The 27,606-nt window shown below is 50.4% G+C and overlaps 2 protein-coding genes across 7 annotated transcripts in view; one reads left to right on the forward strand and one right to left on the reverse strand.

The window, feature by feature from the left end:
- Window positions 1-27,606, reverse strand: part of LOC101734594 (coiled-coil domain-containing protein 77-like) — a 597,836-nt gene that overhangs the window by 524,396 nt on the left and 45,834 nt on the right. For 3 of the 6 annotated variants that reach the window (XR_004219943.1, XR_004219945.1, XR_004219944.1), the window contains exon 6: window positions 123-317. Coding sequence is in view for 2 of the 6 variants with exons in the window: in XM_031892259.1 (XP_031748119.1) it covers window positions 14,155-14,328 (174 nt within the window). In the remaining 4 variants the exon portion in view is untranslated. Of the gene's footprint in view, window positions 1-62; window positions 318-14,150; window positions 14,329-27,606 lie in introns of those variants that run through there. The other 3 variants (XM_031892259.1, XM_031892261.1, XM_031892260.1) reach the window with 2 other exon arrangements.
- The window catches only part of LOC101730989 (coiled-coil domain-containing protein 77), a 606,394-nt gene that overhangs the window by 402,544 nt on the left and 176,244 nt on the right, over window positions 1-27,606 (forward strand). The gene's annotated exons all lie outside the window — the stretch shown is intronic.

A 27,606-nucleotide genomic window follows, 5' to 3' on the forward strand; every position in this document is an offset into this window, starting at 1 on the left:
CGTAGGTGGGGATACCGGGAGAAGATCAGCTCGCTTGGCAACGTGTATGGCCGCCAATATTCTTCCTTCCTGGGCCGAACACACTATATAATCCCAGAGGTAGAGCCAGGGTAGACCTTTACCTGTGGCTCCTTGTTTAGTGTGGCAGCTCCGTCAGTCTCCCTTGTGCTCTATCCGATTCTCAGTTCATTCCCCAGGCCACAGATTTTTGCCTTTAAGTTGCGCAGTTCCCCTTGAATTTTTTGTGTCTTTTTGTTGCCCTGCCGCACTGCATCCAGAATAGTAAGATCTTGGTCTGGCCCGATATTCAGCGTCACCTGAGAGGAGAGCAAAAAGAGGAGAGCAAGATTAATTCACATCTCCTCTCACCCCCACAGGGCCCTTACCCATAGGGGTTCCTTCTTAGTTTGGTTATGAGCCGTCTCACTGCATGTGTTTAATCCTCTAGTACAGCAATAGCAGTGTTATGAAGTTTAAGCTCCCCCTACTGGCTAGAAAATGTAACTGCTGCTCCAAATATCATAGTACAGGTATGGGATCACTTATCCGGAAACCCGTTATCCAGAAAGCTCTGAATTACAGAATGCCGTCTCCCATAGACTCCATTTTAAACCTGATTTTCTTTTTATCTGTAATAATAAAACAGTACCTTGTAATTGATCCCAACTAAGATATAATTACCCCTTATTGGGGGCAGAACAGCCCTATTGGGTTTATTTAATGGTTAAATGATTCCCTTTTCTCTGTAATAATAAAACAGGACCTGTACTTGATCCCAACTAAGATATAATTACCCCTTATTGGGGGCAGAACAGCCCTATTGGGTTTATTTAATGGTTAAATGATTCCCTTTTCTCTGTAATAATAAAACAGGACCTGTACTTGATCCCAACTAAGATATAATTACCCCTTATTGGGGGCAGAACAGCCCTATTGGGTTTATTTAATGGTTAAATGATTTTTTAGTAGACTTAAGGTATGGAGGTCCAAATTACGGAAAGACCCCATACCCAGAATACCCTTGGTTCCGAGCATTCTGGATAATGGGTTTTTACCTTCAAGTATGTTATAGAATGGTCAATTTTTAATTTGTCTTCATTTTTTTATAGTTTTTTTTTTTAATCATTTGCATTCTTCGTCTGGCTCTAAATGGGGGTCACTGACCCCGGCAGCCCATAAACTACTGCTCTGTGAAGCTACAGTTTTATTGTCCTTTTTTATTACTTATCGTTCTATTCAGGTGCTCTCCTACTCATGTTCAAGTCTCTTATTCAAAGCGCTGACTGGTTGCTAGACTAATTTGAACCCAAGCAACCAGACAGCTGCTGAAATTTCGAATTGGAAAGCTACTGAACAAAAGCTAAGTAAAATCCACAAATAAAAAAAAAAAGACCAATTGCAAATTGTCTCAGAATAGCCATCTCTTCTACTAGATTGTACTAGAAAATACCAGCCTGTGTGTTTTCCCCTGTTTGGTTAAGGTGACACTTAATATTTATTCTCTGCCATCTTGTTTCTGTATATAGATATGCTTTCGTATAAGGCAATGAGATGCGTGCAACAGAAAATCTTGCCGTCGGTCTATCCCAGACTCACCTTGAATAGTTGCTTCTCTACATCCTTTAACCGCTGTCTCAGCAGCTTGATGTCAGTCTTATAGCCCTCTACCTCCATGTTGCGCCTTTTCTCCAGAGCCTCGTATCTCTGCGCCATCAATTGCAGCCGCTTGGCCACCTTATCTGAACGTTCCTGGTATAAGAATAACATTGGATATTAATCTCACAAACAGATGTTGGGTAACTGTAACACTACAGGAGGACTAGGGGAGATAACCAGTCACATTTTTATAAAAGCGAACAAAGCGGTTTTTAATTATTTGCTTTCTTCTTCTGACTCTTTCCACAGTCAAATGGGGGTCACTGACCCCGGCAGCCAAGAAACTATTGCTCCGCGAGGCTACTTTTAATTGTGTTGATTTGAAAAACCCATCATACTGTTCTTCGACTTCAGCTTATTCTTCCGCTTTTTCTTCTTATTCTTAGCGCCCCCCATTTTCTAAACGCTACTCCACCTACAGCTTTAGGGGTACAACACCCAGACTCCCCACACTTCTTCGCCCTATAGCGGAGCAGGTTGCTTGTGCTTTTCTAAGCGATTCCCCCCGTCTTTTTGTGGCGCTGCTCCGAACACCCCAATTTTCCATTGACTTTGACAGGGAAGAGTGAAATGAAGAATGAAACAGCGACAATTGCTGGATCCCAAAGGGGGAGGGGCCAACAACAGCCAATCAAATATAACCCATTGACTTTAATGGGAAAATTTAAACTGCGGCCAATCTTACAGCTCTGAGGCTACAGTCCCCAAACTTGAATCACATAGTCATGGGGCCAGCCTGAATGAAAATATGATGATTGTTGGATGCCCAAAACTGGGCGGAACTGTGAACAGCCAATTAGATTTTACGTACTGACTTGGCAAAAATCCAACCTGCTGCCATTCTCACAGTAATAACACCGGGGTCCCCAGACTCTGCAGAGTTAATGCAAAGTTTGCAGAGTTAGTCACTGGGTAAGTACAATTCCAGGTTAGAAAAAGTGGGCGGAGCCACCAACCGCCAATCAGATGTCTCTTGTTGACTTTCAGTGGGGAAATTTAAATTGCTGCCATTCAGACAGTATTAAAACCAGGGTCCCCAAACTTTGCACAGTGGTTTTTACTATAGAACTGTGGTCCAAGGTTAGAAACAGTGGGCGGAGCCAACAGATCAAATTTCCTTTAGTGACTTCACGTTTTTTAACCCAACATAAAGTTTGTTCTCAAACTTCCATTTCTAGTTGTTATTGTTATTTCTTTATTCAGGCCCTCTCCTATTCATATACCAGTCTCTCACTCAAACCACTTTCTGGTTGCTAATTGGGTAATGTAAACCCTAGCAACCAGATGACTCGGGAGTGGCTGAACAAAAAGTAAAAGGAGATTTTGTGATACTCATCATTAAATCCTTTTCTCTCAGGGCGTCTGTGGGACACAGGGACCATGGGGTATAGTATCTACCAGCAGGAGGCAGGACACTAGAGAGGAAGAAGAGTATGAAGCCCCTCCTCCCTGCTACTATACCCCCGTGCACAGGGCCGCCATCAGAAATCACGGGGCCCCTCACAAAAAAAATTTCTGGGCCCCCCTCCCACAAATACAAAGGACTCACAGATATGAGACATTGGTAGGCAGCAGGGCCCCCCTAGTACATTGGTAGCCAGCAGGGCCCCCCCAGTACATTGGTAGCCAGCAGGGCCCCCCCTAATACATTGGTAGCCAGCAGTGCCCCCCCTAGTACATTGGTAGCCAGCAGTGCCCCCCCTAGTACATTGGTAGCCAGCAGTGCCCCCCTCTAGTAAGTTGGTAGCCAGCAGTGCCCCCCCTAGTACATTGGTAGCCAGCAGTGCCCCCCCTAGTATATTGGTAGCCAGCAGGCCCCCCCAGTACATTGGTAGCCAGCAGGGCACCCCCAGTACATTGGTAGCCAGCAGGGCCCCCCCTAATACATTGGTAGCCAGCAGTGCCCCCCCTAATACATTGGTAGCCAGCAGTGCCCACCCAGTACATTGGTAGCCAGCAAACCCCCCCTAGTACATTGGTAGCCAGCAGGGCCCCCCTAGTATATTGGTAGCCAGCAGTGCCCCCCGAGTACATTGGTAGCCAGCAGTGCCCCCCCTAGTACATTGGTAGCCAGCAGGGCCCCCCCTAGTACATTGGTAGCCAGCAGGGCCCCCCCTAATACATTGGTAGCCAGCAGTGCCCCCCCTAATACATTGGTAGCCAGCAGTGCCCACCCAGTACATTGGTAGCCAGCAAACCCCCCCTAGTACATTGGTAGCCAGCAGGGCCCCCCTAGTATATTGGTAGCCAGCAGTGCCCCCCCGAGTACATTGGTAGCCAGCAGTGCCCCCCCTAGTACATTGGTAGCCAGCAGGGCCCCCCCTAGTACATTGGTAGCCAGCAGTGCCCCCCCAGTACATTGGTAGCCAGCAGGGCCCCCCCTAGTACATTGGTAGCCAGCAGTGCCCCCCTAGTACATTGGTAGCCAGCAGTGCCCCCCCTAGTATATTGGTAGCCAGCAGGCCCCCCCAGTACATTGGTAGCCAGCAGGGCCCCCCCTAATACATTGGTAGCAAGCAGTGCCCCCCCTAGTACATTGGTAGCCAGCAGTGCCCCCCTCTAGTAAGTTGGTAGCCAGCAGTGCCCCCCCTAGTACATTGGTAGCCAGCAGTGCCCCCCTAGTACATTGGTAGCCAGCAGTGCCCCCCCTAGTATATTGGTAGCCAGCAGGCCCCCCCAGTACATTGGTAGCCAGCAGGGCACCCCCAGTACATTGGTAGCCAGCAGGGTCCCCCCTAATACATTGGTAGCCAGCAGTGCCCCCCCTAATACATTGGTAGCCAGCAGTGCCCACCCAGTACATTGGTAGCCAGCAAACCCCCCCTAGTACATTGGTAGCCAGCAGGGCCCCCCTAGTATATTGGTAGCCAGCAGTGCCCCCCCGAGTACATTGGTAGCCAGCAGTGCCCCCCCTAGTACATTGGTAGCCAGCAGGGCCCCCCCTAGTACATTGGTAGCCAGCAGTGCCCCCCTAGTACATTGGTAGCCAGCAGGGCCCCCCCTAGTACATTGGTAGCCAGCAGGGCCCCCCCTAGTACATTGGTAGCCAGCAGTGCCCCCCCAGTACATTGGTAGCCAGCAGGGCCCCCCCTAGTACATTGGTAACCAGCAGTGCCCCCCTAGTACATTGGTAGCCAGCAGTGCCCCCCCTAGTATATTGGTAGCCAGCAGGCCCCCCAGTACATTGGTAGCCAGCAGGGCACCCCCAGTACATTGGTAGCCAGCAGGGCCCCCCCTAATACATTGGTAGCCAGCAGTGCCCCCCCTAATACATTGGTAGCCAGCAGTGCCCACCCAGTACATTGGTAGCCAGCAAACCCCCCCTAGTACATTGGTAGCCAGCAGGGCCCCCCTAGTATATTGGTAGCCAGCAGTGCCCCCCGAGTACATTGGTAGCCAGCAGTGCCCCCCCTAGTACATTGGTAGCCAGCAGTGCCCCCCCTAGTACATTGGTAGCCAGCAGTGGCCCCCCTAATACATTGGTAGCCAGCAGTGCCCCCCCTAGTACATTGGTAGCCAGCAGGGCCCCCCCTAGTACATTGGTAGCCAGCAGTGCCCCCCCTAGTACATTGGTAGCCAGCAGGGCCCCCCCCTAATACATTGGTAGCCAGCAGTGCCCCCCCTAATACATTGGTAGCCAGCAGTGCCCCCCCAGTACATTGGTAGCCAGCAAACCCCCCCTAGTACATTGGTAGCCAGCAGGGCCCCCCCTAGTATATTGGTAGCCAGCAGTGCCCCCCTAGTACATTGGTAGCCAGCAGTGCCCCCCCCTAGTACATTGGTAGCCAGCAGTGCCCCCCCCTAGTACATTGGTAGCCAGCAGTGCCCCCCCTAGTACATTGGTAGCCAGCAGTGCCCCCCCTAATACATTGGTAGCCAGCAGTGCCCCCCCAGTACATTGGTAGCCAGCAGTGCCCCCCCTAGTACATTGGTAGCCAGCAGTGCCCCCCCTAGTACATTGGTAGCCAGCAGGGCCCCCCCAGTACATTGGTAGCCAGCAGGGCCCCCCCTAAAACATTGGTAGCCAGCAGTGCCCCCCCCAGTACATTGGTAGCCAGCAGTGCCCCCCCTAATACATTGGTAGCCAGCAGTGCCCCCCCTAGTACATTGGTAGCCAGCAGGGCCCCCCCTAATACATTGGTAGCCAGCAGTGCCCCCCCTAATACATTGGTAGCCAGCAGTGCCCCCCCAGTACATTGGTAGTCAGCAAACCCCCCTAGTACATTGGTAGTCAGCAAACCCCCCTAGTACATTGGTAGCCAGCCAACCCCCCCTAGTACGTTAGTAGCCAGCACAGCACAATCCTTCGGTGACGGCTCCTCGACGACGGCTCCTCCGGCGAGGTCCTTCGTTCCCAACAGCACTGCACTTCTGAGTGCCGAACATCTTGTACCGGAAGGCTCCGGGGGTGCTGATACCCGTGTTGGAGTATGCTCTGGAGCAGAGGGGAGGTGACTTCCTCCAGGCAATGCGAGCTCTGCATATGGTCTTGCGGGTCCTGCGGTACGTGTCTGTACCCCGATGGAGGTGAAATTTTTATGCCCGACCGGGTCCAAGAGTGGAGTTCCAATTCCTTGGGAATGGAAGTAACGTGGTTGACTGAGGGAAGGCGCCACCCTTGGAACAATGATGGCAAGTGTTCGTGGGACTGCCTGGTCTGCGTGGAGGAAGGTAGGTAGGGACGCTGATGTAAATGCGGAGGTCTCAGGCACTCCGTGGTTAGGAGGTATCTGTCAAGAGGACTGTCTTGGAGGTAGGCAGACAAGGGAGATGGTGGCCGGGGCCAGTGTTGCCGAGTAGGCAGGAGCCTGGTTGAGGTCCCAAGTGGGGTCGCAAGGAGGAGTGTGTTTTCCTGTGGGAAGTGGTGACGTCCGGTAGGATGAGCATCCTCACTGGAGGATGTCGAGCCAGGCCGAATCGAGTATTAGGGAGAATCCAGGGTCAAACCTTTCTCCCCACTAGACAGTGGGAATGACCAGCCGAGAGGGAAAGAACTGGAGGGAGTACCCCGAACACGCCAGGTCTGGTGGATCCTTCATCCTTGGAGGGTACCAGCTTCCGAGCTGCCCTCATGGTACGGGTACCATCTGGTGAAGAGCCTTGTGCTTGCTAGCCGGCCGTTGGTTTCGGGGAGGCTGGATCGGGGTGGTGAGCATTACCTGGAGCGAGAAGTCGGAGTCCTGAGGAAGGTGCCAGGGTCAGACTTACTGAGCGCCATCGTTGGTGGGCCAGGCTTTCCTGGCCAGGAGAGGGAAGCAGAATGATGATTCATGACTCCACCTTGATTCTTCTGACAATTCTGAGGCAGAGGAGGAGAAGGGGAAGTATGCAGATTAAGTCCCTGTGGCCGTTAGGGCATCCGCCGCTGGGGCAAGAGGGTCGTGATAGGTGGCCCTTAATAGTGGAACTTGCGGTTCATGTGTGGTAGGAGAAGAATGGCCATGCGGGTTATCCTGATCTTCCTGGTGTTGATCAGGAGCTGCGCTTCTGAGGTCGAGCAGGTCCCTTGAGCCAATGCTTCTTTGGAGCTATGGTCCAATCTGCTGGACTGGCGTCCACGGTCCGAAGCCGCCCTCGTGATTCCAGGAGGGTCCGACTTTGGCTGATATGAGACATATACAGGCACCACGCAAGGGAATCGTGTCCTGGGTAGGATCCTGATCCTTCAGGCAGACTTGTTCGATTCCACGGATGTTCCACTGCGGGTCATGAAGGTGACCCTGCGCGAATGGAAAAGGAGGTTGTTATCCCTAGGCATAAGGACTTCCCGTGGGAAGGGGAGGTGACCTGTAGAAGAGTCTTGGCTGACCGGAGATGTCGACACGGTGAACAGCAGAGGCTACCAAGGGTGTCTTGTGTTGCTAAACACCTGTGCTGCCTCAAGGGATGCGTTTCGATGTATTCCTTGGCGTCCTGGATTTGGGAGGCTAGGCCGGCAGCATCTTGGACCAGGACTGGGTGGCCTGGGAGTCCCAGGTTGGGACCATAATGGGACGTTGGCTTTCTCCTGCTAAAGAGAGTGTGTATGAGAGGGGTCCATCCACCTTCTTGTCCATGGAGTCCTAGAAGGAAGGAATTCATGAAGTGGACGAACTGTGTTCTGAGGGAGAGGTGCTTCCACAGAAGGGTGGGGAAGGAACCATTATACCAACCCTTGCTGCGGAAGGAATAACAAGGTTGCAGCCGATGCAGTGATAGAGTCAAATGCTTCGGAAGGAGACTAGGGAGCTTCTACTGACTCCTTTAGGTCATCAGGGAAGGCTTCTCCTTCACTAGGGATGATCCTCCCAGTGGTCAGGCGTGTATGGAGTCTTAATGCTAAGTCTTCCTGGGTGGAAGGCCTGATGCTTGAGCTATTCGGCCCGAAAAACAGGACCTTTGCGGCCCAGCCTGTCCAATATCTTATCCAGGCGGGCGGCCAACTGGGAATGCCAGTGGAAGCAGAATGGCCCATAAGTGGGGTCCGTGCTGAAAGTGGGAGCCTGCGTTGAAGCATAGTGCCCCGCTGCCGAATCAGCCACCCCTGAGATTTGGAAGGTGGCTGGGAGGGCAAGACTAGGCCTGGGAAAAGGCTGCGACCAGGAGCCACGAGAAGCAGAGGACAGATCCTTTCTGCCACAAGGGGTATTGGCGACACCTACTGCATGTTAGGTATTGTACCATAAAGGGGATTCCCCTAGAGCCCAGTGGGCGTAGAGCAGCATAAGGTCGGTAGTGAAGGAATATCCTGTCGAGTAAGGCAAAACGGAGCCGATTACCGCGTAACACAATGCTTATTACAGTGTCAGTGCAGGCCGAGTACGGGGACAGTGCTGATGTACGGGGCGTAGTTAGTATGGTGCCAAGCGCAGCGCCAGCGCGGTGCCAAGTGCAGAGCCGGGCACGGTGCCAAGTTTAAGGCCAAGTACCTTGCAGCACGGAGTGGGGTACAGTGCCAAGTACAGGAGTAGTAGGGAGCCAAGTACAGTGCCAGATATGGTGCCAGGTATATAGCCATGTACCGTGCCATGTACAGTGCCAAGTAAGGGTTAAGTACCGTGTCCCGCACAGGTTAAGTACTGTGTCAAGTACAGGTGAAGTGCGGTGCCATATACATGTAAATACAGTGCCAAGTAAAGGTTAAGTACAGAGCCAGGCCCGTGTTAAGGACCGTGCCAGGACAGGTTAATACAGTGCCAAGCACAGGTTAGGTATCATGCTAGTACAAGTTAAGTACAGTGCCAAGTGCAGGTTACATACAGAGCCAAGCCCGTGTTAAGGGCCGTGCAAGTACAGGTTAAATACAGTGCCAAGTACAAGTTTAGCACAGTGCAGAGAACAGGTTAATACAGTGCCAAGCACAGGTTAGGTACCATGCCAGTACAAGTTAAGTAAAGTGCCAAGTGCAGGTTACATACAGAGCCAAGCCCGTGATAAGGGCCGTGCAAATACAGGTTAAATACAGTGCCAAGCACAGGTTAAGTACCGTGCCAAGTACAGGTTGAGTACAGTGCCAGGTACGGGTTAAGTACGGTGCCAGGTACGGGTTAAGTACGGTGCCAGGTACGGGTTAAGTACGGTGCCAGGTACGGGTTAAGTACGGTGCCAGGTACGGGTTAAGTACGGTGCCAGGTACGGGTTAAGTACGGTGCCAGGTACGGGTTAAGTACGGTGCCAGGTACAGGTTAAGTACGGTGCCAGGTACAGGTTAAGTACGGTGCCAGGTACAGGTTAAGTACGGTGCCAGGTACAGGTTAAGTACGGTGCCAGGTACAGGTTAAGTACAGTGCCCTGCGGGTACCGTCCCTCCAGCGTCTGGCCTGCGTTCTGCGTTCTGGGGTCCCGGATGGCAAGCGGAGCGACCGCGTTCAGGATGGAGAGCGAGAGGGTCGATGCCGAGTCCTCCCCCCACCACTGTGAAGGATGGCAAGCCACAATGCAAGGAAGATCTGTGGCAAGGAGAACCGTTAAGGATGGAGAGCGGGCCTAAGTGGCGAGAAGGAGAAGCGTGCCGAAGAAGGAGTCACGCAATGACGTCAGAGCGCTCGAAAGAGAGGGACTGCCCAAAGTGTGTTTGTTTGCATTTGTAAGGATTACTTATGTATACAGGCCATATGGCCAAACATCATGGGGAAAGTGTCCTCTATCTAAATTTGCTTTATGCATGTTTAGAGTGGCTAATGGCCGACTGCATTTACTGTTTTGGGCTATCACATATGGTGCAGTTTCAATGGATAATATTTATTCTATTATTTGATATTATATTATTGTTCTAACAATCAAAGAAGGCAATAGTCAGCCAGTAGTGGGGTGGTTGTGTCCAAGCTGAAAGGTCACTATAATCAAACCATTAAAGTTTAAGTAGTTAAAGAAGAACTTTTGTATTATTTTTTGCTGAAAGAGGTGGAGGACCTAGTCAGCAGGGTATTGTACGTTTGTCAGATATTCGGACAGATTGAACATGGACTGAATAGGTGCGTTGATGTTGCCTTCATCCAATTGGTCTGTGGGCCTTTCTGTATAATCCTGTCTTGGGCCCCTGGGCCACATTCGTATCGGCCCAATTTGGCCCAGGAGGAGGGTGTCCAAATCGAGCCCAGATCCACTCATTTGGTGACCTTGACAAAACAGTGGAGCTGGCTGTGTATTTCCAACTTAAGAGCCTTACATACGCAAATAATTGTCATTGAACAAAACTGCTGTTTACACCAATAAGGTGTTGGTCTGGCTTACAAAAAAAATGTATATACGCACCTTTATGTAGTGAGATCAGCGTTATAACAGCCGATATCCACGTTTGCAATGCAGGGGGTTAATTCTCCAGGTTCTACCCCAATCTTACAACTGGCTGTTTTTCTCACCTCTTAACCTATTTACTACTTTATGCCCCCTTATGGGGGAGGCGGGGGCAACATGGAACTGAAGCTGTCTGTACTGACCAGGGTTTTTGCTCCAATGATTACAAATGGAAGGGAAGTCCAATTACTGAAATGAATCTTCTCTGCCATTACTTTGTAGTCTATTTTTCCTAAAATCCCAACACTGCAGCTTTAGTGTACACATTAGGGTTATACCTGGGGTTTAAGTAGGGATGCACCGAATCCACTATTTTGGGGTTTGGGCGAGATTCCTGGATTCTGAACCGAATCCTGGATTTGTTGCATCCCTAGTTTTAAGCTGCAGTTTGCTGCTTCTAGATAACAGCCACCAGTGTTGGACTGGGGTGCCAAGGGCCCACCAGAAAACCTTAGGCCCACTGTCCAGACCACCATTCCTTCCCAGTTCACTCACTTTCTTTAATTTCTTAATTACTTATTTTTACATACTATTATCTATCCTTTCCTTTATTTCTTTTGTTTCTTCTCATAGAATTGAGTAATGGCCATGGTGTAGGCATACAAGGCAAATGGTTGGGTGAGCAAGGGGGCCCACTGGGAGTTTTTTTCCTATGAAGTTTGTATTCTATTTATTTAATTAAAAATAAATCCTATACATATTATTTGTGTGGGTTTATATTATATAGGTACCTTCCTGACACCTGTAGGTATTTAAACTGTTTAAACGTTTAGCAGCGCTATTACTTTAACCATGAAAATGCTTAATGCTAGCAGTAACCCCCTAGTGTGTCTCCCCTGCTGATTTAGTAGCACAGGCAGGGTTTATATTATTTGTACTTCTGAAGGCAAGGTTCAGAATTACTTCTACAACTTGGAACTTGGGCAGGTACTGCTCCAAATACATTGTTCTGAGCATCCCTTTGCAGGACAAAACTCATAATTATCCTTTATTTTCTCTTTATAAAAGGTATAGAAAAGAAAACCTAGAATTTCCCTTTAGTTTGCCTGTGCGCTTTATAGATTTATTCTTAACCCCCTAGAGAGCCAGTTTTGGTTATTGGCACAGTTACAGCTTAGCTTTATTGCTTTTATGTTCCTTTATCTCAGGACTGGCAGCCGCCCTTTGCCTGCGATGTCAAAAGCTTCTGCTTCACCCCTCGGGTACAGCGCCTCAACGAACTAGAGGTAAGGTTTCTGTGATTATTGTGCTGGGAATAAACCCAGATCATGGTTATTACAAACTGCTGTTTTTGTAGCTACATTAACATGTTGGAACTTGAGGATATGGACATTAACAAAATTGTTAGTTAGAAGCTTGACCAACTTGGGTTGGTTTTCCATATCCCTATTAGTTATATACAGATATTTGGATTTAAGGTGGCCATACACCTTCAGATCCGCTCGCTTGGCGATGTCGCCAAGCGAGCGGATCTTCTCCCGATATCAGGAGAATCCAGGCTAATTTGATTGTGTGGCCAAACGATCGAATTATAATGACGGGTATAGGCAAAGTCGGTTTGGGGACCGAATCAACGAGCCGATACGGTCCCCCATCCGACTAGATTTTTTAACCTGCCGGTCGATATCTGCCCGATTTCAGGCCAGATATGGGTCGGGCAGGCCCGTCGTTAGTGCCCCTACATGGGCCGATTAGTTGCTGAATCGGTCTAAGGGACCCATATTGGCAGCTACAATCGGCCCGTGTATGGGGACCTTTAGGCAGTATTGTATTTGTTCCAGAACAGTAGCCGATATTTACTTTCATTATTCTAACTGCTCTAGACCAGTCATAGCTAAATAGAACCTTTGCTATATAAACAAACATGTATGTTTAATTGACTTTATGATCTTGCATTGTTAAAATGCGGATGTGGGCAGAAGTCATTTATAGAGACTGGAATCACACTGCATAACATCATAACTCCCTGGCAGCTTAAACAAAAGCAGTTCTAGCATGGCTTCCGATTCAGCAGGGGAATTTGGAAGAAGTATAGCAGGAGGGCCACCTGTTGGGTATCCCATTCTTAAATTAATTAGAGCTTGGATATGTGGCAAGGACAAAAAGACAGAAAAAGACACAGCAGTACAGATTAGGTACATGTTTCCCTTGTTATGATATAGGCTGGAGATATCCTGTGCATTTGCATGTTTTGTTTATTCATCTTAATTACCTGCCATGAAGGGAGTGTATGGAGCCAATTGCACACCTGTTGTGCCAGTTCCGCTTGCTTATGTTGCACAGTGATGCAGCGCCTCCTCCCATGCTATGTTCCCTCTCCAGCAATTATGTGTATGTCCCCTGGGAGGTGAGTAGGCCTCCTCATTAAAAGCCACTAGGCTGCAACAGGAAAGGATTAAGCTATAGTCCAATACACACTTTTCCCCCTTGATGCCCAGGAGACTAGAATATTCTTCATTTTCTGCAAGATTAAGGGTGAAGACACACAGAGCTACTAGTAGCAGCTACTTGTCGTGGCTACTAAAATAGACAATGCTGATCATTTACTGATAATTGTCTCTACATGTGTTTTAGCAGAGGCAATTCTCAGTATTGTCTATGGCAGGGGATTTTCTGGCATTTAGTAGCCATGAAAAAGTAGCTGCTACTAGTAGCTCTGTGTGTTCACCCTTAAGGTTGTAACCCTTAGACTTTATTGAAAACACTGTGAATTTTAACTACAATTCCAAAAAGAGAAAAGGAAGTTAAAAAGTCCAGTGTGTTATAGACCATATTGTTGGTAACTTTACATCGCTGGACAACTGCAAGTGGCTATGTATATGTTTGGCCGTAATACTGATTGTATTGTAGAACTTAAATATAGAAATAAGTGTTCAGGTTTGATGTTAGAATTAGGGTAGACAATTTACAGCAGCTTTCCACCTATAAGGGCTCTGGCACACGGGGAGATTAGTCGCCCGCGACAAATCTCCCTGTTTGCGGGCAACTAATCTCCCCGAATTGCCATTCCACCGGCAAAAATGTGTCGCCGGTGGGATGGCACACACGGCGGCGCGATTGCGGCAACTTCGGCGATTTGCCGAAATCTCCTGCGCAGCGTGTGCCATCCCACCGGCGACTTACATTTTCACCGGTGGGATGGCAATTCAGGAAGATTAGTTGCCCGCGAATAGGGAGATTTGTCGCGGGCGACTAATCTCCCCGTGTGCCAGAGCCCTTATAGGTGGAAAGCTGCTGTAAATTGTCTACCCTAATTCAACATCAAACCTGAACACTTATTTCTATATTTAAGTTCTACAATACAATCAGTATTACGGCCAAACATAAGTTAATTACTCTTTGCTTTAGTATAGTATGTTATCTGCAGGCTTTCACCCTGACTGTCGGAATTTTCTTTCATCCAGGCAATGACCCGTGTCAAACTCGATTTCTTGGATCAGCTGGGAAAATTTTGGGAGCTGCAAGGTTCCGCGCTCAGAATTCCAGTGGTGGATGGCAAGCTGTTGGGTGTGTATGCACTGAGCAAGGTGGGCGTGCAGGGACAGGTGGTTCTGCAGATAAACAACATACGCATTAGCATCTTGCAGTGTCTTCTGCGCCAGGATTAAATGGTTTACTGTAATTAAATAACTGCAGGAAGTTTATATAATTACACCTTTCTAAAAGAACAGAAAGGGCCTTATTGCCCAGAGCCATCCGTAGACTGTTACCTTCTTTCCTTTTTCACTCCAGGTGGTTTCCAGTGAGGGGGGATTTGAGGTTGTCACTAAAGAGAAGAAATGGTCTCAGGTGGGCAATCGGATGGGATACCAGCCAGGCAAAGGCACAGGCTCTCTTCTGAAGTTGCACTATGACCGAATCCTCTACCCCTACGAGCTGTTCCAGTCTGGCGTCAGCCTGATGGAAAGAAATGCACCTAGAATATTCTAGAGAGAAACCTTCTGTTTCAGTTTTTAGTAAAGGTACCGGTATAGGACCTGTTATCCAGAATGCTCGGGACCTGGGGCTTTCCGGATAAGGGGTCTTTCCGTAATTTGGATCATTTAAACCTCACAGGATTGTTTTGCATCCAATAAGGATTAATCATATCTTAGTTGGGATCAAGTACAGGTACTGTTTTATTATTACAGGGAAAAGGGAATCATTTAACCATTAAATAAACCCAATAGGGCTGTTCTGCCCCCAATAAGGGGTAATTATATCTTAGTTGGGATCAAGTACAGGTACTGTTTTATTATTACAGGGAAAAGGGAATCATTTAACCATTAAATAAACCCAATAGGGCTGTTCTGCCCCCAATAAGGGGTAATTATATCTTAGTTGGGATCAAGTACAGGTACTGTTTTATTATTACAGGGAAAAGGGAATCATTTAACCATTAAATAAACCCAATAGGGCTGTTCTGCCCCCAATAAGGGGTAATTATATCTTAGTTGGGATCAAGTACAGGTACTGTTTTATTAATACAGAGAAAAGGAAAACATTTTTAAAATTTAGAATTATTTGCTTATAATGGAGTCTATGGGAGACGGCCTTTCAGTAATTCGGAACTTTCTGGATAATGGGTTAATGTACTGTTGCCCTGAACTGGTTAAAAGCTGTGTGTTTGCCTCAGAAAGACTGCCATAGTTTATACATAAACAAAGCTGCTGTGTAGCCATGGGGGCAGCCATTCAAGCTGGAAAAACAGGAGAAAAGGCACAGGTTACGTAGCAGATAACAGATATTCTCTGTAGAATTCAATGGGAATGTAGAAAGCTTATTTGTTATTTGCTATGTAACCTGTGCTTTTCTTTCCAGCTTGAATGGCTGCCCCCGGGGCTACACAGCAGCTTTGTTTATATAAACTATAGTAGTCTTTCTGAAGCAAACACAAACTTTTACCTTTGCAGGGCTTTGCTACACTTTACATTTTTGGTCTTACTGTCCCTTTAAGTCTTTCAGGGCTCAGTGTCCTTCTATGGAAAGTGGTGGCAGTTCAGTTCCCACCCAGCCAAGCTGGTAGCCTATTGGTCTGTGTGTGGGTCCTGCCAAGTTCTAGGGTTGCCACCTCACCCCTTTAATACTGGCCACATATTGAATCCACATGTTGCATGGCTAATTAGCAATTCATATAGATGCATGCTGCATGGCTGTACATGAACCAGTTCAGTCTGCAGCATGCATCTCAATGATTTGTTAATTAGCCATGCAAGGCGTGGATTCAATATGTGGCCGGTATTAAAGAGTGGTCAGGGCTTTATTTGGCCGCATCTAATTGTGAGCGGTGCCCTTTAAACATATAGTTGATGGCTGCAGGGAATTATAATCCATCCTGCTATACGGCTAAGGGGGAGGCTGGTGTGTGTGACCTTCACTTTCAGCCACTAATCTCAGGTCACAGGCCTGATAAATCCCAACGGCATCCGCCAAACAGCGAATGGGGCATGAGAAGGATGTGAGGGATTTGAGAGTCAGTTCAGCAAAAGCCCCGGAGCCTTGAGATTCAGTTGGATTTCCTAATGAAACAATAAGCAGCACAAGGTCAGGTACCCATCCCTGGGAGGGAAATGCACGAGCACCATGGTACTCCTCCTCCTCCTCCTCCTTCTATTGTATAATTAAAGTCACAAACTCACCTCTGGGTTGGATCTTGGAGGCTTGTAGAACTCTAAATTTGGATGCAGGGCCGGAATATTCTTGTGCGCCAGAGCTTTGCCGAGCTCACTCCAACTACTGTATCCTGGCAATAATGCTGGGCATTGGCTTAACTACTAAGAGAGTAAGGGGTGCTCTCCCCTTGCAATGCTAAGTAAGCTTTATCAGAACAGTCTACGTGAATACAGCCATAAGCATTCACAGAAACGCTGTGCTGAGTCCTCTATCAAAAAAAACAGGATTTCTTGTCAGGGGCGGGCCAAGCCGACCGGGCGCCCTAGGCAACCCGGTCGGCAAACTCCGCCCACCTCCCTGCCCCCCGAACGGCGCATGCGCCCCAATTCACAGGAGGAGGTGGGAGGGGGCGGGGCGGTTAGTTCAGTCATTGCTTCCGCCGCTAATGACAAGCGGCGCAGGCAATGACAAAGTAGCGCTAGGGGTAGGCAGGAGAGGCTCCTGCCTGGCGCCCCTCCATCGTTGCACCCTAGGCAGCTGCCTCTTCTGCCTACCCCTAGTTCCGGCCCTGTTTCTTGTCTCCTTGTTTGTAAACATGTTCTTCAGTAAATTCACTTTTGGTATGTTGTGTAGAGTGCCAGGGTCGGACTGGGGGGTGCAGGGCCCACCGGGGCTCCCGCCCCAGGGGCCCTGCAGCCGTGTCCCCTACCCCCCCCCAGGGGCCCCCCCAACCCCCCCACCTGACGTCCTCCCTGATTGCGTATAAATTGAACGCATCGGGGCGGAACAGTCAGAAGGGGGAGCGCCGGCAAAGGTCGGACTGGGCCACTAGGGCCAGGGCCCACCGGGATTTTTCCCGGTGTCCCGGCGGCCCAGTCCAACCCTGTAGAGTGCTATTCTGAACAATTTGCAATTGGTCTTTCATTTTTTTATTATTTGTGACACTGTGACCTACTGTGTCCGTAAGTTACCCTCCCATCTAGATTGTAAGCTCTTCGGGCAGGGACCTCCATCCTCTTGTGTCTTTTGACTCTTAACTTATTGCTAACTGTATCTTGTATTTATTTGTATTTATTTATTTGTATTTATGTTATAAACGGAGTATTTATCTATTATTATCTTAATAACCCCTGTTTGTATTAATGTATTCTAACTGTACAGCGCTGTGTACATAAGTAGCCACTTTATAAATAAAGATATACATACATACATACATTTGTGTTTTTTGAATTATTTAGCTTTATATTGAGCAAACTCTCCGTCTTGGCCTTTTAGCAGCAATAAGGTTGCTAGGGTCCAAACTAGCCTAGCAACCAGGCAGTGGTTGGAATGAGAAACTGGGATATGTTATAGGAGTGGGTCTGAATAGAAAGATAGGTAATAAAAAGTAACAATGACAAAGGACTCCACACCTCACTGCGGACCCTGAAGGGGGTTATAACCTAGTTATGCTATAGAAGTTGCCCAAAAACATAATTATAGATGCAATAAAACTCACTAATGAGAATTCTACTGACCAAAATGCAATAGAATTCACCACTAAGAATCCCGATTCCCAGCACTGTGTCGGCCATCTTGCTGGTACCTTACATATAGAGATAATGATGGCATTTTCCCCGTCATTATATGGCACAGGAATCAGACATGGGGATAAAGGGACAGACTTGTTCAGTGCTGGGAAACTGTGCTTATTGCTCCCAACTGGGATTCTCATTGGGGGATTTTTTTAATTTTGAGATTTGGGGAAAAAGTTTTCAATACATTTCATCTGAGCAATATGCTTTCAAGAAGCATATCAACTCCATGTTTCATAGGCTACAGCTCCCAGCATGCCTCAGCTTCATCTATATATGCATTATTCTGGGATTTGTAGTCCGGCACCAACTAAATACAGTTGGGTTGAGCAATGCAGTGCAGCAGGGTTTACAAGCCCTTTAGATTGGGTAATCCACCCAGAGGTTGGGGCAAAGTCCTTTACTCAACATGATTTTAGGGACTACAATGCCTTTGGCATGGGTGCAGCTATCAGGGAGTATTGGGAGGGCAATAAGCAGTGGTTTATGGTGATTTATTGCAGTTTCTTAAGCACTGATTAAACACCATGCTGGTCATGTACAACACAGACCCAAGGCCTGAGCCCCTTGTTGCCCACTTTGGGCCTGTACATGGACCACTTCTGCCTACATCACTGGTGGGTGCAACTAGGGTCTGGTTTTGACCCAGACAGGCCGCTCAGAAAGCTCTTTGCTACGGCCCATACGTATGAAGCTCAGCTTTAGATGCCCCGGTGTACCCGATTCCTGCATTTCTACCCACTGACCTAAGAGTCAGGCAACTTGTGGGATGAGTATATTCTCAGTAATGCATCTATTGTGTATATTCATAGGGTTTCTGTGACTGCCTGTGGCTATGTTTGTACAAGGTTTATATATATTTCTGTAGCTGCACCAGGTTCAGCCTGGGGATATGGAAAAGTGTGCCATTCCCAAACTGGCATCAACTGTTGCTTTGGAACCTTTTATTATATTCTTATTGATCCATGGAAATCGACCTTCCATTCCCAGTTGCCCCATGGAAACAAAGCACCATCTAACAGTCTAGATCACGGTTGTCAATTGGAGGCCTGTGGCCAGATGTGGTCCCCCAGAATTTTGGGCCCCTAGTCTGCTCAAAGGCTCCATGAACTTCATTGTATGAAGACATCATTTTATTTTAACCTGATCCTCGAATATACTACAGGTATAGGAGCCATTATCTAGAATGCTTGGGACAAAGGGTATTCCGGATAAAGGGTCTTTCTGTAATTTGGATCTTCGTACCTTAAGTCTACCTAAATAATCAATAAAACATTAATTTAAACCCAATAGGGCTGTTCTGCCCCAATAAGGATTATTTATATCTTAGTTGGGATCAAATACAGGTACTGTTTTTATTATTACAGAGAAAAGGGAAATCAATTTAACCATTAAATAAACCCAATAGGGCTGTTCTGCCCCAATAAGGGGTAATTATATCTTAGTTGGGATCAAGTACAAGGTACTGTTTTATTATTACAGAGAAAAGGGAATCATTTAACCATTAAATAACCCAATAGGGCTGTTCTGCCCCCAATAAGGGGTAATTATATCTTAGTTGGGATCAAGTACAGGTACTGTTTTATTATTACAGAGAAAAGCGCTAAAGGTCACCAAATAAAAAGTTGCGGCTTTTTGGATATTTGGCGACGATTCCGAATTCAACAATTTGCCATCTAAAACTAGTCGATATTATGTAGAAGTCAATGGCAGATGTACCTTCCCTGGAAGATCTTTCTGGGGGCTTGTTTATTAACACTGGTGCAAATTTGCCCCTGGGCAGTAACCCATAGCAACCAATTGGAGTTTGGATTATTCCAGTCACCTGCAGGTAGAACAATGAATGCAACAATTTGATTGGTTGCCATGAGTTACTGCCCATGGTTGATAGCTGAAACAGTGTCACAAAGAAGCCTGCTGATTAAAAGACCTTGCAGGATAATTGGTCGCGACCGAAAAAGTCTGGCCACCCCTGCCATAGGCAATCACTATTTGTTGGGCTGTTGGGCCTTTGTGTCCTTGAAATGCCAGGACCTATTTTTTACTCCAAGTCAGTACCTGGCTTCTGTCTATAACGCATAAATATATTACCTGGCATTGCCATTCCCTTACCTTTTCCCAAAATGCTTGCTCTCCAGATCGTCCAGTTATAAATAGCCAGGGCCGCCATCAGGGGGGCACAGTCGTCCCGGAGAATTTCTACATTTAAGGGGGGCCCAGCCATGCTTCTGGATAATCAAATAAGGGCCCAGTCAACCTTAACATTGGGCATCTTAAATTTCATTGGTTGTCAGCGGCTAATCCGATTGGTTGTGCCCCGTGCGCAACCTTATAAAAGGGCCTGTCTCTTGGAGGAGTCTGAAGTCACCGGAGCTGCCGCTGAAGGAGAAGAAGCCAAGAACACCATCTTCGGAGGGCCCTGTCTTCGGGGCAATTGGGGCACTGTGTATGGGGGGGACTGGTTGGGGCAGCAAAGCCGACCAGGTTGCCTAGGGCGCCCGACACTGGGGGTAAGTACACTGGCACACTGTTGCCTCATTCATTTGAATAGTTCTGCCCCATGTTATTCAGGTTGGCAGAAGATATTTGTGCACCTCAATTTTAAAACGCTCCCACAGATTTTTAACTGGAAAGAGATCAGGGCTGTATTTAGTTCTGGTGCTGCCTTACCCACTGGACCTCTCCCCTACCCATACCCCTACCCCTGCTGTTCAGAGCAGTAAAGTTTGCCCATGGGCCAGTTGTTGAACAGAGGGAAGCCCCTCATTCACCTTCAGTTCTGGCACCAAATTGAGGATGGGGGTACATTTTTCTAAACTGTTTCTTTCTATATAGGAACCATTGTATTTTGCACTGTTTTTAAAACCTTGGCTGAAAAGGTTTCTCTTAATTGACTATCCTGACACCCAATAAATAGTGACTTCTTTGGCACTTACAGCCCCCCTGGCATTCCCAGTACCCAGAGGCACAAACAGCCCCCCCAGCCAAATAAATAGTTGACTGTCTGTGGCACCTTACAGCCCCCCTGGCATTCCCAGTACCCAGAGGCACAAACAGCCCCCAGCCCAAATAATAGTGGACTGTCTGTGACCTTACAGCCCCCCTGGCATCCCCAGTACCCAGAGGAACAACAGCCCCCCCCCAGCCCAATAAATAGTGACTGTCTGTGGCACCTTACAGCCCCCTGGCATTCCCAGTACCCAGAGGAACAAACAGCCCCCCCCAGCCCAAATAAATAGTGACTGTCTGTGGCAACTTAAAGCCCCTGGCATTCCCAGTACCCAGAGGCACAAACAGCCCCCCCAGCCAATAAATAGTGACTGTCTGTGGCACCTCAGTACAGCCCCCCTGGCATTCCCAGTACCCAGAAGGCACAAACAGCCCCCCCCCAGCCCAATAAATAGTGACTGTCTGTAGGCACCTACAGTCCCCCTGGCATTCCCAGTACCCAGAGGAACAACAGCCCCCCCAGCCCAATAAATAGTGACTGTCTGTGGCACCTTCCACCCCCCTGGCATTCCCAGTACCCAGAGGCACAAACAGCCCCCCCAGCCCAATAAATAGTGACTGTCTGTGGGCACTTACAGCCCCCCTGGCATTCCCAGTAACCCAGAGGCCACAAACAGCCCCCCCAGCCCAATAAAATAGTGACTGTCTGTGGCACCTTACAGCCCCCCTGGCATTCCCATACCCGAGAGGCACAAACAGCCCCCCCAGCCCAATAAATAGTGACTGTCTGTGGCACCTTACAGCCCCCCTGGCATTCCCAGTACCCAGAGGCACAAACAGCCCCCCCAGCCAATAAAATAGTGACTGTCTGTGCACCTTACAGCCCCCCTGGCATTCCCAGTACCCCAGAGGCACAAACAGCCCCCCCAGCCCAATAAATAGTGACTGTCTGTGGCACCTTACAGCCCCCTGGCATTCCCAGTACCCAGAGGCACAAAACAGCCCCCCCCAGCCCAATAAATAGTGACTGTCTGTGGCACCTTACAGCCCCCCTGGCATTCCCAGTACCCAGAGGAACAAACAGCCCCCCCAGCCCAATAAATAGTGACTGTCTGTGGCACCTTACAGCCCCCCTGGCATTCCAGTACCCAGAGGCACAAACAGCCCCCCCAGCCCAATAATAGTGACTGTCTGTGGCACCTTACAGCCCCCCTGGCATTCCCAGTACCCAGAGGCACAAACAGCCCCCCCCCAGCCCAATAAATAGTGACTGTCTGTGGCACCTTACAGCCCCCCTGGCATTCCCAGTACCCAGAGGCACAAACAGCCCCCCCCAGCCCAATAAATAGTGACTGTCTGTGGCACCTTACAGCCCCCCTGGCATTCCCAGTACCCAGAGGCACAAACAGCCCCCCCCCAGCCCAATAAATAGTGACTGTCTGTGGCACCTTACAGCCCCCTGGCATTCCCAGTACCCAGAGGCACAAACAGCCCCCCCCAGCCCAATAAATAGTGACTGTCTGTGGCACCTTACAGCCCCCTGGCATTCCCAGTACCCAGAGGCACAAACAGCCCCCCCCCAGCCCAAAAATAGTGACTGTCTGTGGCACCTTACAGCCCCCCTGGCATTCCCAGTACCCAGAGGCACAAACAGCCCCCCCAGCCAATAAATAGTGACTGTCTGTGGCACCTACAGCCCCCCTGGCATTCCAGTACCCAGAGGCACAAACAGCCCCCCCAGCCCAATAAATAGTGACTGTCTGTGGCACCTTACAGCCCCCCTGGCATTCCCAGTACCCAGAGGCACAAACAGCCCCCCCCAGCCCAATAAATAGTGACTGTCTGTGGCACCTTACAGCCCCCCTGGCATTCCCAGTACCAGAGGCACAAACAGCCCCCCCAGCCCAAATAAATAGTGACTGTCTGTGGCACCTTACAGCCCCCTGGCATTCCCAGTACCCCAGAGGCACAAACAGCCCCCCCAGCCCAATAAATAGTGACTGTCTGTGGCACCTTACAGCCCCCCTGGCATTCCCAGTACCCAGAGGCACAAACAGCCCCCCCAGCCAATAAATAGTGACTGTCTGTGGCACCTTACAGCCCCCCTGGCATTCCCAGTACCAGAGGCACAAACAGCCCCCCCCAGCCCAATAAATAGTGACTGTCTGTGGCACCTTACAGCCCCCCTGGCATTCCCAGTACCCAGAGGCACAAACAGCCCCCCCAGCCCAATAAATAGTGACTGTCTGTGGCACCTTACAGCCCCCCTGGCATTCCCAGTACCCAGAGGCACAAACAGCCCCCCCAGCCCAATAAATAGTGACTGTCTGTGGCACCTTACAGCCCCCTGGCATTCCAGTACCCAGAGGAACAAACAGCCCCCCCAGCCCAATAAATAGTGACTGTCTGTGGCACCTTACAGCCCCCCTGGCATTCCCAGTACCAGAGGAACAAACAGCCCCCCCAGCCCCAATAAATAGTGACTGTCTGTGGCACCTTACAGCCCCCCTGGCATTCCCAGTACCCAGAGGCACAAACAGCCCCCCCCAGCCCAATAAATAGTGACTGTCTGTGGCACCTTACAGCCCCCTGGCATTCCCAGTACCCAGAGGCACAAACAGCCCCCCCCCAGCCCAATAAATAGTGACTGTCTGTGGCACCTTACAGCCCCCCCTGGCATTCCCAGTACCCAGAGGCACAAACAGCCCCCCCCCAGCCCAATAAATAGTGACTGTCTGTGGCACCTTACAGCCCCCCTGGCATTCCCAGTACCCAGAGGCACAAACAGCCCCCCCAGCCCAATAAATAGTGACTGTCTGTGGCACCTTACAGCCCCCTGGCATTCCCAGTACCCAGAGGCACAAACAGCCCCCCCCCAGCCCAATAAATAGTGACTGTCTGTGGCACCTTACAGCCCCCTGGCATTCCCAGTACCCAGAGGAACAAACAGCCCCCCCAGCCCAATAAATAGTGACTGTCTGTGGCACCTTACAGCCCCCCTGGCATTCCCAGTACCCAGAGGCACAAACAGCCCCCCCCAGCCCAATAAATAGTGACTGTCTGTGGCACCTTACAGCCCCCTGGCATTCCCAGTACCCAGAGGCACAAACAGCCCCCCCCAGCCCAATAAATAGTGACTGTCTGTGGCACCTTACAGCCCCCCTGGCATTCCCAGTACCCAGAGGCACAAACAGCCCCCCCAGCCCAATAAATAGTGACTGTCTGTGGCACCTTACAGCCCCCTGGCATTCCCAGTACCCAGAGGACAAACAGCCCCCCCCAGCCCAATAAATAGTGACTGTCTGTGGCAGCCTTACAGCCCCCTGGCATTCCCAGTACCCAGAGGCACAAACAGCCCCCCCAGCCCAATAAATAGTGACTGTCTGTGGCACCTTACAGCCCCCTGGCATTCCCAGTACCCAGAGGCACAAACAGCCCCCCCAGCCCAATAAATAGTGACTGTCTGTGGCACCTTACAAGCCCCCTGGCATTCCCAGTACCCAGAGGCACAAACAGCCCCCCCCAGCCCAATAAATAGTGACTGTCTGTGGCACCTTACAGCCCCCCTGGCAATTCCAGTACCCAGAGGCACAAACAGCCCCCCCCAGCCCAATAAATAGTGACTGTCTGTGGCACCTTACAGCCCCCCTGGCATTCCCAGTACCCAGAGGCACAAACAGCCCCCCAGCCCAATAAATAGTGACTGTCTGTGGCACCTTACAGCCCCCCTGGCATTCCCAGTACCCAGAAGGCAACAAACAGCCCCCCCCCCAGCCCAATAAATAGTGACTGTCTGTGGCACCTTACAGCCCCCCTGGCATTCCCAGTACCCAGAGGCACAAACAGCCCCCCCCCAGCCTAATAAATAGTGACTGTCTGTGGCACCTTACAGCCCCCTGGCATCCCAGTACCCAGAGGCAACAAACAGCCCCCCCCAGCCCAATAAATAGTGACTGTCTGTGGCACCTTACAGCCCCCTGCGCATTCCCAGTACCCAGAGGCACAAACAGCCCCCCCCAGCCCAATAAATAGAGACTGTCTGTGGCACCTTACAGCCCCCCTGGCATTCCCAGTACCCAGAGGACAAACAGCCCCCCCAGCCCAATAAATAGTGACTGTCTGTGGCACCTTACAGCCCCCCTGGCATTCCCAGTACCCAGAGGAACAAACAGCCCCCCCCCAGCCCAATAAATAGTGACTGTCCTGTGGCACCTTACAGCCCCCTGGCATTCCCAGTACCCAGAGGAACAAACAGCCCCCCCAGCCCAATAAATAGTGACTGTCTGTGGCACCTTACAGCCCCCTGGCATTCCCAGTACCCAGAGGCACAAACAGCCCCCCCCCCAGCCCAATAAATAGTGACTGTCTGTGGCACTTACAGCCCCCCTGGCATTCCAGTACCCAGAGGCACAAACAGCCCCCCCAGCCCAATAAATAGTGACTGTCTGTGGCACCTTACAGCCCCCCTGGCATTCCCAGTACCCAGAGGCACAAACAGCCCCCCCCAGCCCAATAAATAGTGACTGTCTGTGGCACCTTAAGCCCCCCTGGCATTCCCAGTACCCAGAGGCACAAAACAGCCCCCCCAGCCCAATAAATAGTGACTGTCTGTGGCACCTTACAGCCCCCCTGGCATTCCCAGTACCCAGAGGCACAAACAGCCCCCCCAGCCCAATAAATAGTGACTGTCTGTGGCACCTTACAGCCCCCCTGGCATTCCCAGTACCCAGAGGAACAAACAGCCCCCCCCAGCCCAATAAATAGTGACTGTCTGTGGCACCTTACAGCCCCCCTGGCATTCCCAGTACCCAGAGGCACAAACAGCCCCCCCAGCCCAATAAATAGTGACTGTCTGTAGCACCTTACAGCCCCCCTGGCATTCCCAGTACCCAGAGGCACAAACAGCCCCCCCAGCCCAATAAATAGTGACTGTCTGTGGCACCTTACAGCCCCCCTGGCATTCCCAGTACCCAGAGGCACAAACAGCCCCCCCAGCCCAATAAATAGTGACTGTCTGTGGCACCTTACAGCCCCCTGGCATTCCCAGTACCCAGAGGCACAAACAGCCCCCCCCAGCCCAATAAATAGTGACTGTCTGTGGCACCTTACAGCCCCCCTGGCATTCCCAGTACCCAGAGGCACAAACAGCCCCCCCAGCCCAATAAATAGTGACTGTCTGTGGCACCTTACAGCCCCCTGGCATTCCCAGTACCCAGAGGCACAAACAGCCCCCCCCAGCCCAATAAATAGTGACTGTCTGTGGCACCTTACAGCCCCCCTGGCATTCCCAGTACCCAGAGGCACAAACAGCCCCCCCCCCAGCCCAATAAATAGTGACTGTCTGTGGCACCTTACAGCCCCCCTGGCATTCCCAGTACCCAGAGGCACAAACAGCCCCCCCCAGCCCAATAAATAGTGACTGTCTGTGGCACCTTACAGCCCCCCTGGCATTCCCAGTACCCAGAGGCACAAAACAGCCCCCCCCAGCCCAATAAATAGTGACTGTCTGTGGCACCTTACAGCCCCCCTGGCATTCCCAGTACCCAGAGGAACAAACAGCCCCCCCAGCCCAATAAATAGTGACTGTCTGTGGGCAACCTTAAAGCCCCCCTTGGCAATTCCCCCAGTACCCCAGAGGCACAAAAAGGCCCCCAGCCCAATAGAATAGTGACTGTCCTGTGGCAACCTTACAGCCCCCCTGGCATTCCCAGTACCCAGAGGCACAAACAGCCCCCCCCAGCCCAATAAATAGTGACTGTCTGTGGCACCTTACAGCCCCCCTGGCATTTCCCAGTACCCAGGAAAAGCCCCCCAGCCAAATGGACTTTGCCCTACACGCCCCTGGCTTCCGTACCCAAACATGCCCCCCAATAAATAGTGACTGTCTGTGGCACCTTACATGCCCCCCTGGCATTCCCAAGTACCCAGAGGCACAAACAGCCCCCCCCCCCCCACCAATAAATAGTGACTGTCTGTGGCACCTTACAGCCCCCTGGCATTCCCAGTACCAGAGGCACAAACAGCCCCCCCCAGCCCAATAAATAGTGACTGTCTGTGGCACCTTACAGCCCCCCTGGCATTCCCAGTACCCAGAGGACAAACAGCCCCCCCAGCCCAATAAATAGTGACTGTCTGTGGCACCTTACAGCCCCCTGGCATTCCCAGTACCCAGAGGCACAAACAGCCCCCCCCAGCCCAATAAATAGTGACTGTCTGTGGCACCTTACAGCCCCCCTGGCATTCCCAGTACCCAGAGGCACAAACAGCCCCCCCCAGCCCAATAAATAGTGACTGTCTGTGGCACCTTACAGCCCCCCTGGCATTCCCAGTACCCAGAGGCACAAACAGCCCCCCCAGCCCAATAAATAGTGACTGTCTGTGGCACCTTACAGCCCCCCTGGCATTCCCAGTACCCAGAGGCACAAACAGCCCCCCCAGCCCAATAAATAGTGACTGTCTGTGGCACCTTACAGCCCCCCTGGCATTCCCAGTACCCAGAGGCACAAACAGCCCCCCCCAGCCCAATAAATAGTGACTGTCTGTGGCACCTTACAGCCCCCCCTGGCATTCCCAGTACCCAGAGGAACAAACAGCCCCCCCAGCCCAATAAATAGTGACTGTCTGTGGCACCTTACAGCCCCCCTGGCATTCCCAGTACCCAGAGGAACAAACAGCCCCCCCCAGCCCAATAAATAGTGACTGTCTGTGGCACCTTACAGCCCCCCTGGCATTCCCAGTACCCAGAGGCAACAAACAGCCCCCCCAGCCCAATAAATAGTGACTGTCTGTGGCACCTTACAGCCCCCTGGCATTCCCAGTACCCAGAGGCACAAACAGCCCCCCCAGCCCAATAAATAGTGACTGTCTGTGGCACCTTACAGCCCCCCTGGCATTCCCAGTACCCAGAGGCACAAACAGCCCCCCCAGCCCAATAAATAGTGACTGTCTGTGGCACCTTACAGCCCCCCTGGCATTCCCAGTACCCAGAGGCACAAACAGCCCCCCCAGCCCAATAAATAGTGACTGTCTGTGGCACCTTACAGCCCCCCTGGCATTCCCA

Source organism: Xenopus tropicalis, chromosome 8 (genome assembly GCF_000004195.4).
Source record: "Xenopus tropicalis strain Nigerian chromosome 8, UCB_Xtro_10.0, whole genome shotgun sequence".
In the NCBI taxonomy this organism is placed as follows: domain Eukaryota; kingdom Metazoa; phylum Chordata; class Amphibia; order Anura; family Pipidae; genus Xenopus; species Xenopus tropicalis.